Below are 11,606 nucleotides of genomic sequence, written 5' to 3'. Positions count from 1 at the left end.
CAGGCTGCCATTTTGCAACTTCTAGATTCAGTAGACGCAGACTCCAAAGTAAATAGAGTTATGTTAGTTGACAGGAGTATTTACCAAGTGGCAGGGCCATGCTGGGCACTGGGGACAGATGCACTGTGGAAAAGATAATAAAGCTTAAGTGAATTTGCCCTCACGGTCACGTCTGCCATGTTTAGAGCCAAACCTCACTGCAAGGTTCCTGCAGCTCCACCCCAATCTCTTCTCCAGCCTATGGGAACAAAGAGAGGCTTTCATTGACCTTTAGCCACAGAGGCTGTGGACTTCCTAAGGAAAGGAATCTGTAAGAATTTGGTAAATTCATTTGGGAGAGGAAGAATAAGACAAATTGTGGAACTAAAAAAAATTGGGGCGGGGAAGTGAAAGTTTGTAAGGAACTAAAGGCACATTCTAGTGAAAGGGAAGAAACAGAAACCATGGAATTAGGGACTAGTTTAGCTGACATTGACATGTACTGAATTGGTACTCTGCCTGTCCATTCTCACCAAAGCAGTTAGTATTGAATAGTCATTGTAGAGGTGGGCAGCTGATCGAAATTTCATTTTCTAGCTCACTAACTTAAGCATTTTAAAGAATAGTACTTATAGAGAAAAAGGCATTAGAATAAGTATTTCTAGAGATGTATGTCATACAAATATTTTTCAGTAATTCATAGGAACCACTTTCTTCTTAAACTTCAAAAAAATTAATATGATGAAGTTACCCCCAAAATCCTCCTGGCACTGTGATGGAAGTATTAGCACACTTAAGTCTCTTCAGTCTCTAAACCAATCTGTTCTGTCAAAACTGATAGGTTCTGTTGAAACTGTGATGATGATTATCAAGGAGTACCTCAAAACTAATGTTGTCAGGTATCCTTATTAAATACTTGAAAAGAGTGCACTGAGTCTTGTCAGACCCAAGAAGTCCTTATGTACCATCTTTAGGAACAGAACAAGTGGAATTACAACATGGGACTCTGAGCTGGGTGGATGAGGAACCAGAACCTGGACTTCAGAGATAGGCAGGAGAACAAGTCTAGGAAGGGGCCAAGCCAAAAACTAGAAACTGGTGCCCAAAAAGCTCTGGGAGGAAAAAGCCAGGTCCACATTACAGACCGAACAAACCTGAGCAGCAGCTAGGGCACATGCCAACACCAGATGTCAAAGCCAGGGAAAAGTAGAAAATGGTGTGAGGAGACGAGAATGGGGCCATTACTGTATGCCAGGGGAGGGAAGCAGTGAAAGACTCCACAGGTCACAGATGACCAGAACCTGTACGAGCAAGATCAGCCAGCAGTGAGGAGACCTCAGGAATGAAGCAGCCTTTGTTCTCAACAAATAAGGTTGAAGGAAACCAAAATGCCTGGGACCAGGCAGATCAGCTGGGGGAAAGAGAACCGGGGAGTATGTGCATCTTCTTAAAATGTTCAAGACCAAAATGTTTCTAAGCCATATTCAGACCAAGGAGGCAGCCCACAGTCCACAAATGTACAGCTCCTGGGCATTAAATCTTAGGAGGGTGGGTATATTGGGCCAACTGTAAGGTGTGATACCCTAATCAAAGGATTTGAGTGTATCTGAAGTGTAAGGTCTTTCAAAAACTAAAGCACCCTTGAAATTGAAGCTTGGGGGGCGCCTGGGTGACACAGTCAGTTAAGCGCCCAACTCTTGGTTTCAGCTCAAGTCAGGATCGCAGGATGATGAGATCAAGTCCTGCACTGGGCTCCACGTTCAGCGCAGGGTCTGCTTGAGATTCTCTTTCCTTCTACCTCTGCCCCTCCCACTTGTGCACATGCTCTCTCTCTTCTCTCTCTCTCTCTCTCTCAAAATAAATGAATCTTTAAAAAAAAAAGTGTAGCTTAGACCATTGAATTTCTTAGCTCAAACAGCTCTTTAACATAGTATTTTATTACAGAATTTCACAATTTTCAGTATCTAAGCATAGATAGAAGGTACTGAAATTGATTTGCATCTTTGAGACAAGATGATTTTCTAATACCTACCTCTACTACAATGCTAAGTCAAAACAATTTTTTTAATAAAATTTTAGCTGTCCCAGAGATCATCAATTCTGATGCAATATTTGGCATGCTACTAAGTAACTCGGTGTTGAAATCCTACTTCCTTTAACTTTTCTTTCATAGAAGGAAAATAGGGACTGTGCATATCAAAAATCAGCGTCTCTAGGAAGTTGAGGGTTTGGGACAGTCTTCTTGGACACTCAACTCCAAATACATGGAAGGCAGCTATGAGAGCAGCCAAGGCCGTAACACAGTCGTCTACCCTTGTGAGCTTCTCTTTTTCTAAATACAAAGAAAATTCGCAGACATCAACGTTGAAAGGATTCTTGACTTCTAACACGGGTGTGGAAACTTGCACCTGAAACAATAGATGATAGAGTCACCACTCTGTGATGTGGATAATAGCCAAATAATATAAGCTGCCTCAATTTAATCGTGATATTACAGTAAATGAGCTTGGTGTAGTGCAGCATATTTGTAAATATGACAAAACCATTCTTCAAAAGAGACCACCACCCTGTTTTCAAATAAATTCTATGAAGATGTAATGTCAAACTCAATGTCAAACCCAGTGGTCACTGACATACTGCATACCTTCTCATTCACAATGACAAAAAGGCTGGGATCATCCCCAAAAACATCTGGTAGGAGCAAACATGTGGCTGTCATCTTCATATCTGCCAAAACAAACATGCTTAAAGTCCAAGGAAAAATAAGATTTTGCCAACTATTAGCAAAAGCCAGTCTTAAAATGTGGTTTTTTTTTTTTTTTTAAATCATTTGCATCTATAAAGAATAAACCAGTCTTCTTGCATCAGTGTTTCACAACCGTTTAACCAAACATTTGCCTTCTAATAAACATCCAGATCTCATGTTCTGCCCTCCAGGTCATGGCCAGGAGAAGATCAGAGTCCTGTACTCTCTGTCCATCAGCCAGGAAGATTTTAGCATGCTTTACCTTGTGATTTGTATTATGACATTAACAGGTAACTAGTTCCCTAAATATAATTTTACAGTATCAAGTGTACTTTTAATTCTATACCTCAGCTCGTCCTATTTGAGAACATTTTTTCATCCTGCATGTTGTTTCACTGAATTACTTATTTCCAGTACAGAGCTTTTCTAATTATCCCAACTTACACAGATAACTAAGACCAGATTGCCCCACCCCCAGGTTTACTAACGTTTCAACATGTCTTCATTTGTGTGCTGTTTCATTTTTTCTTGCAATGCAATATTGATTGGATTATCCACCACTGAAAAAGAAGTCAGTATATTTTCTGAATAGGATTCCAGAATGTGCTTTGTTTTCTTATAAATATCTGTTCTCGTAAGAAGTTGGAATTCTCTGAACATCTAGGAAAAAGAAGAAAAAGACCGCAAGAAAAGCTAATGTTTAAAATGTAAGGGAGTAAATAACTCTTTAGAATTATATTAAGCTTTGAATGCTAGTTTGTTTGTTTATTTATTTATTCTGTTTTTTTCCTATTTTTATCTATTTTTTTATTATGTTAGTCACCATACAGTAGTACATCATTAGTTTTTGATGTAATACTCCATGATTCATTGTTTGTGTGTAACATCCAGTGTTCCATGCAGTACGTGCCCTCTTTAATACCCATCACCAGGCTAACCCATCCCCCAACCCCCTCCCTTCTGAAACCCTGTTTGTTTCCCAGAGTCCATAGTCCCTCATGGTTCATGTCCCCCTCTGATTTCCCCCCTTCATTTTTCCCTTCCTTCTCCTAATGTCCTCCATGCTGTTCCTTATGTTCCACAAATAAGTGAAACCATATGATAATTGACTTTCTCTGCTTGACTTATTTCACTTAGCATAATCCCCTCCAGTTCCATCCATGTCAATGCAAATGGTGGGTATTCATCGTTTCTGATGGCTGAGTAATAGTCCACTGTATATATGGACCACATCTTCTTTATCCACTCATCTGTTGAAGGGCATCTCGGCTCCTTCCACAGTTTGGCTATTGTGGACATTGCTACTATGAACATTGGGGTTCATGTGGCCCTTCTTTCCACTACATCTGTATCTTTGGGGTAAATACCCAGGAGTGCAATTGCTGGGTCATAGGGTAGCTCTATTTTTAACTTTTTGAGGAACCTCCACACTGTTTTCCAAAGTGGCTGTACCAACTTGCATTCCCACCAATAGTGTAAGAGTGTTCCCCTTTCTCCACATCCTCTTCAACATTTGTTGTTTCTTGCCTTGTCAATTTTTGCCATTCTAACTGGTGTAAGGTGGTATCTCAATGTGGTTTTGATTTGAATTTCTCTGAGGGCTAATCATGTTGAACATTTTTTCATGTGTTTGTTAGCCATTCATGGATCTTCTTTGGACAAGTGTCTGTTCGTGTCTTCTGCCCATTTTTTGACTTGATTATTTGTTTTTTTGGGTGTTGAGTTTGAGAAGTTCTTTATAGATCTTGGATACCAGCCCTTTATCTGTAGTGTCATTTGGAAATACCTTCTCCCATTCTGTGGCTTGCCTCTTCATTTTGTTGACTGTTTCCTTTGCTGTGCCAAAGCTTTTTATCTTGATGAAGTCCCAAAAGTTCATTTTTGCTTTTGTTGACCTTGCCTTTGGAGACATGTCTTGAAAGAAGTTGCTGTGGCCAATGTCAAAGAGGTTACTGCCTATGTTGTCCTCTAAGATTTTGATGGATTCCTGTCTCACGTTGAGGTCTTTCATCCACTTAGAGTTTATCTTTGTGTATGGTGTAAGAGAATGGTTGAGTGTCATTCTTCTGTATATAGCTGTCCAATTTTCCCACCACCATTTATTGAAAAGACTGTCTTTTTTCCATTGCATATTTTTTCCTGCTTTGTTGAAGATTAGTTGACCAGAGAGCTGAGGGTCCATATATGGGCTCTCTATTCTGTTCCATTGATCTATGTGTCTGTTTTTGTGCCAGTAGCATGCTGTCTTGGTGATCACAGCTTTGTAATTAGCTTGAAATCAAGCAACGTGATGCCCCCAGCTTTGTTTTTCTTTTTCAACATTTCCTTGGTGATTCAGGGTCTTTCCTGGTTCCATACAAATTTTAGGATTGTTTGTTGCAGCACTTTGAAAAATGCCATTGGTATTTTGATCGAGATGGCGTTGAAAGTATAGATTGTTCTGGGCAGCATAGACATTTTAACAATGTTTATTCTTCTGATCCATGACCATGGAATGTTTTTCCATCTTTTTGTGTCTTCTTCAATTTCTTTCATAAGTGTTCTGTAGTTTCTAGAGTGTAGATCCGTTACCTCTTTGGTTAGGTTTATTCCAAGATATCTTATGATTTTTGGTGCAATTGTAAATGGAATTGATTCCTTAATTCCTCTTTCTACAGTTACATTGTTAGTGTATAGGAAAGCAACTGATTTCTGTGCACCGACTTTGTATCCTGCCACATTACTGAATAGCCGTATGACTTCTAGTAATTTGGGGGTGGAGTCTTCTGGGTTTTCCACATAAAGTATCATGAATGCTAGTTTAAAATATGTATGAGTAGCTTTAGTGGAGAAGTAAAGACTTAAAGACAGAGGAGGAAAAAAGAATGAAAGCCTGAAATGAATAGGATAAATAAGATAAATAATGGACATAGCAAACTTATATGCCCATATAAATAAAACTTTGCATGCAGACTCAACTAAACGAGGATTCCAATATATATATGCATATTTTGGCTATTTGGTTACCAGCCAAGATTCTAGGACCTCGTATTTCTTTAGGCAGTGTGCAACAAGGGGCAAAATAAGAAAACAGATTTTAGGAAGCAAACCTTTAAAAATACCTAACCATAGCATTCTAAAGGGAAAGAGGAGAGCTTTAGAGACAAAACTAAGTGGTGAGAAACAAATGTAGGAGATCTGACTACAAAGTAAAAGCAAAACCAGTTTACATGTATGGGAACCCCTTTACTCAAAACCACCTTTTCCTGCCACTGCCCAAGTTCTCCCCCTCTGTGAATTCCATCACCACTGCAGCCTCCCCACTTTTTTTTTAATTAAACATTTTTAAAATTTAAATTCAATTAATTAACACATAATGTATTACTGGTTTCAGGGGTACAGGTCTGTGATTCACAGTCTTATACCCAGTGCTCATTACATTACATGCCCTCCTTAATGTCCATCACCCAGTTACCCCATCCCCCCACCCTCCTCCCCTCCAGCAACCCTCAGTTTGTTTCCTATAATTAAGAGTCTCTTATGGTTTGTCTCCCTCTCTGTTTTCATCTTGTTTTATTTTTTCCTCTTTTCCCCAATGATCCTGTTTTGTTTCTTAAATTCCAAATATCAGTAAGATCATATAATTGTCTTTCACTGATTGACTTATTTTGCTTAGCATAATACCCTCTAGTTCCATCCATGTTGTTGCAAGTGGCAAGATTTCATTTTTTAATGGCTGCGTAATATTCCATTGTATGTATGTACCACATCTTCTTTATCCATTCATCCATCAGTGGACATCTGGGCTCTTTCCATAGTTTGGCTATTGTGGACATTACTGCTATAAACATTAGGGTGCAGGTGCCCCTTTCGATCACTACATTTGTATCTTTGGGGTAAATACCCAGTAATACAGTTGCTGGATCATAGGTTAACTGTATTTTTAACTTTTTGAGGAACCTCCATACTGTTTTCCCAGAGTGGCTGCACTAGTTTGCATCCCCACCAACAGTGTAGGAGGGTTCCTCTTTCTCTACATCCTCGCCAACATCTGTCATTTCCTGACTTCTTCATTTTAGCCATTCTGACTAGTGTGAGGTGGTATTTCATTGTGGTTTTGATTTGTATTTCCCTGATGTCGAGTGATGTTGAACATTTTTTCATGTGTCTATTGGCCATTTGGATGACTTCTTTGGAAAAAGGTCTGTTCATGTATTCTGCCCCTTTCTTGATTGGATTATTTGTTTTTTGGGTATTGAGTTTGATAAGTTCTTTACAGATTTTGGATATTAGCCCTTTATCTGATATGTCATTTGAAGGATCTTTTCCCATTCTGTCGGTTGTCTTTTGGTTTTGTTGACTATTTCCTTTGCTGTGCAAAAGGAAGTTCCAATAGTTCATTTTTGCCTTTGTTTCCCTTGCCTTTCTCCCCACTTTTTTTTGATAGAGTGGCATTATAAGACAATTTATCATCACTCATACTGGTAGGAATCAAAGTAATCATCACTTTCCCTAAAACTCTGTAAAGAACAGTTGCATACTACCCACTGGGTCTCATTGTTTCTTGAACATTTTGGTAGATCATCAGTTGCCCAAAGATTAGGTCCAAAAGTAGTTATCAGAAAACTGGAACGCACATTCTCATAAAGGCATGGCAGCTTTCTTATTAGGCAACCTTCAGTGGACCACTAATCTAGGATCATGGGGAACATGGTAAGACCAGTGAATTCCATGTATCATCACTGTGGGGCATCTCAACAAAGAAATGGGATGGATATATATATGTTTGTGTGTATATCTGTATACACACACACCAAATTGAAATTCAATTTGAAAGTAACATTTACTGAAATGAAAACATCACTGAATAGGGAATTGCATATGGGAAATACAAAGAAAAATTTCATGAACTTGAAGATAGAGCAATAGAAGTTAATCTGAATAACAACAACAACAACAAAAGACAATTAAGATTAGTAACCTGTGGGACAAAACCTGGAGTGTGGAGAGAGGAGCTTTTCTGTGGCTGATCATTCAGAATGGCTGGGAGTTTGGCTGTATGGGGTTTGGGGAAGGTGGCACAAATAAGTAAATACATTGAGGATAATGGGTGCCAGGTTTCTTGCTGGTAAAGAGAGTTGGAATGTATGGAAATGGGGTCAGTTAGAATAAGCCCTCTGGTTTGGGTTGGAATTGAAGGTATAAATGTGACCTCATGGTTTTTAATACTTATGCATGGATATATGAACAGATACAGATTGTGTGTGTGTGTGTGTGTGTGTGTGTGTGTGTGTGCGCGCGCGCGCGTGCGCATGCGCATGCACACCTATACAAAGGTATATATCCTGGCTTTATTCTGTGAGAAATTGTAGAGCAATAACACCTCTGTAGCAATGAGCATACCTAGGGCTGAAATCTTAGTCTCTAAATATCGTTCTCATTTTCTGTTTAAAGAATGTGTTTTGAGGGGAGGAGGGTGATGAGTGCAGGTGGTGATTCTGAAGGATCCATGTAAACTCTTTGGTACAGTGTCCCAAACTGGCTGCTTCTTTTCTTCCACACCTGTGCCCACAAGCTCCCTAGGCTCATAGGGCTTCACAATGGTAGTAGCAACAATTGGTGGGAGTAGTTTTGAGTAGGGGCAGCTGTCCTGCTATAGGGATTGGTTGTTTAACTGGGTGTTTGTAAGTAAGGTCGAGCTTGCTTTTATTTTGGGAAGCACAACAAGGGTTTTATAAATTGTAAATCCCAGCTGGCTGTACCAGGCTTAGTTACAGAGGTACTTCCTGAAGAAAGCTAAAACGTTCAATTCTTTTGTTTAAAATAGATAGACTACTTTATTCAGTAAGTAGCACCATCATTACAAAAACCATATCCCAATCCGTATTTTGGATATAAAGGGTGAAATGCCTTGGGGAATTGGACAAAAAGAGACTTAAGACAAAGCATGAGAGACACACTGTTAGGTCTAAAATCTGCTCTCCACCCCCCACTCAGACTTATTCTATCTATGGTTCTTTGAAAGGCTGCTGAACCATAGCTTATCTATTTTAATCACTAAACCTGTGCAGGCTACACTCCCATGAAGACCCCTAAGGCTGCAACATCAGTGTCCAGACAGCCTTACCAACTGCTATGGACTGAATGTTTATGTCCCCCCAAAATTCATATGTTAAACCTAATGCTCAATGTGATGGTATTACAAAAGAGACCCCAAACAGCTACATTGCCCCTTCAGCCATGTGAAGTGACAGCTAGAGAGCACCATTCATGAACCAAAAAGCAGACTGTCATACCAAATCTGCCAGGGTCTTGATCTTGGACTTCCCCATCCCCAGAACTGTTGAGGAATAAATTTCTGTTGTTTATAAGCCACCCAGTCTATGGTATTTTTGTTATAGCAGTCCAGACAAAGACACCAACCATTCACCAACTCATTCAGCATTCAAAAAAATCAACATTCCGTTTGTGTTGCATGCACAATATTCTGCAAGGCCCTTGGAGAACTACTAACATGTTTAAAATATGCTCCTTACACTTACGGAGTTTATAGGCTATCAGTTTGACAAGGTTTTGCTTTAAAACAATATATTGTAGGTGTGTCAATTTGGCATACTCTTCTTCTAATAGCCAAAGCCTCCTGGCTATAGCTGTTCCTAGCAACCCAAATATGAAGAGAAAGCAACGAACAACTAAGGTAGTGTTGCTGAGAGACGAGTATATAAAATAATCCACGTGAAGCACTCAAAATATGCTTCCTACATAGTAAGCAGATGTTTGTTATAGACATGATTTTGAAAATGAAATATATAGGCAAGTTCTTTTTTCATTTGTTGGAGGAAGAATAACATGGAAAACTTTTTTTAAATTTTAAAAAAAATTTTTAAAGATTTTATTCATTTGAGACAGATACAGAAAGAGCATGAGCAGGAAGAGATGCAAAGGGAGTGGGAGAAGCAGGCTCCCTGCTGAGCCAGGAGCCCAATGTGGGGCTTGATCCCAGGACCATGGGATCATGACCTGAGTTGAAAGCAGATGTTTAACCACCTAAGCCACCCAGGCACCCAACATGTAAAACCTTTTATTTTCAAAATAGTTGATTGCAACCACAGAATTCTTCCATGAAATGTGTTCCCAGGTAAAAACTTTGATGAATCTTTCATTATGTGCTACAACTAACATTACACTAAAATTGTAATAGGAGCCCTTTAATGGCCACCTTAAGTAAACTAAATTGAAGGGTATTTGATTTACCTATTAAACTTCATATATTCCAAGACCACTTTATGAAGTAATTTGGGATCATAAAGGAAATAGATTTTGAGTAATGCCGCATACTAAGAGTTCCTAAACTATCTTGATTGTCTAAATGCATGCAAAGGGAAAATGTTTCATACTGTCAAAATACCCCTAAGTAGTGGTCCCCCCCAGCCTCCCCAATATGTTCAATGACAGGGAAATCTTTAAATCTGAAGGCAGGCAGTGCATGTTATTAGAATATGCTTCCAGAAATTCTTACCAAATGGTCCTAGTTGTAGCCTGTGGAGCCTCACACATCCTACTGAGATTCACACCCACCATTTGCTACCTAGTGCTGTTACACTCCAAAGGAAGAGAAAAAAAAATCAATTTGGACATTAAAATCAGAGAATATTATAAGCAAATAAAGATACCTGATAAGGGCACTTCAAGAAAGGAAACATTTTAAGAATGTCCTTCAGAGGTGTTCTACTGGCAATCAACTTTCTTCTTATTTCCAAAGTCTGACTCATCCTCTTATCAATTTCTTTCCAGTCCTTTTCTGTTTTCATATATTCTTGCTGGAACCAGATAATGTGTTCATCTGCCTCAGAATCTAAACAAACAGTTTCTTCCTGCAAAATATTTTTGAAATATCAATATGTTTCATTTTTCAAGTTGCAGTTTAATACTTCGTGAGAACTTGAATCACAGGCTGTTATTGCAGACTCTTAATGCACGCCTAAGGTGAGTGTTACCACGTGTGATTACACCTGGCCTTGACTGTGGTTAACAAATGGACAGTCTTTAACAAATCAGATAGTTCATTACTTACTATCATTACTTATAATCTGTTCTCTTGACAGATGCAAGAGTTACTTCAAATTCTACATACTCTGTTGGTGGAAACCTAGATTATCTAGAAGGTTCACACTTAACAGGAATGTTTTTTATTTCTACTCATTTAAATATTAAAAGAGATAAAGAGGGCGCCTGGGTGGCTCAGATGGTTGGGCGTCTGCCTTCGGCTCGGGTTGTGGTCCCAGGGTCCTGGGATCGAGTTCCACATCAGGCTCCCTGCTCCTTGGGAGCCTGCTTCTCCCTCTGCTTCTCTCTCTCTCTCAGGAATAAATAAATAAAATCTTTAAAAAAAAGATTTAAAAGAGATAAAGAGGTTTTAAATTAAGGTTTTGTCATTTCTACTGTTTATATTTTTCCTTTTTAAATGCCTTTGTGTAGCTGCACTACTATGCCATAAAATCCAAATGCAAAATAATAACAGTGGGTATTTTGTGATACTAAATCATCAAACTGTCAATTATATTTACTATAAATTTGAGTACATTGGGTGGGGTTGGATGGCTAGGAAATATCTCACATACCCTTTCTAAAAAACCAAGACACTCAGTTTGAGAAGCAAAAAAAAAAAGTTTCTAGAAAAATTTGTTGAGGGGCAGTCAGACAACAAAAAGAAATAAAAGGCATCCAAATCGGCAAAGAAGTCAAACTTTCACTACTGCAGATGACATGATACTCTATGCAGAAAATCTGAAAGACTCCACCAGAAATTTGCTAGAACTAATATATGAGTTCAGCAAAGTCACAGGATATAAAATCAACATAGAGAAATCTGTTGCATTTCTATATACCAATAATGAAGCAG

The 11,606-nt window shown here is 38.8% G+C and overlaps 1 protein-coding gene across 3 annotated transcripts in view; it reads right to left on the bottom strand.

Moving 5' to 3' along the window:
* Positions 1-1,928: 1,928 nt before the first annotated feature.
* SAMD3 (sterile alpha motif domain containing 3) overlaps positions 1,929-11,606 on the bottom strand; it is a 50,257-nt gene continuing 40,579 nt past the window's right edge. For all 3 annotated transcript variants that reach the window (XM_027600940.2, XM_027600939.2, XM_027600941.2), the window contains 4 exons: positions 10,378-10,578; positions 3,214-3,385; positions 2,624-2,706; positions 1,929-2,387 (listed from right to left, as the gene is read on the bottom strand). In XM_027600940.2, the coding sequence (XP_027456741.2) occupies positions 2,103-2,387; positions 2,624-2,706; positions 3,214-3,385; positions 10,378-10,578 (741 nt within the window). In that variant the 3' untranslated portion in view covers positions 1,929-2,102. The remainder of the gene's footprint in view (positions 2,388-2,623; positions 2,707-3,213; positions 3,386-10,377; positions 10,579-11,606) is intronic.

This window comes from Zalophus californianus, chromosome 7 (assembly GCF_009762305.2).
Source record: "Zalophus californianus isolate mZalCal1 chromosome 7, mZalCal1.pri.v2, whole genome shotgun sequence".
NCBI classification, from domain to species: domain Eukaryota; kingdom Metazoa; phylum Chordata; class Mammalia; order Carnivora; family Otariidae; genus Zalophus; species Zalophus californianus.
The sequence above is the reverse complement of the archived record's forward strand: the minus strand, read 5'-3'. Positions and strand labels throughout refer to the sequence as shown.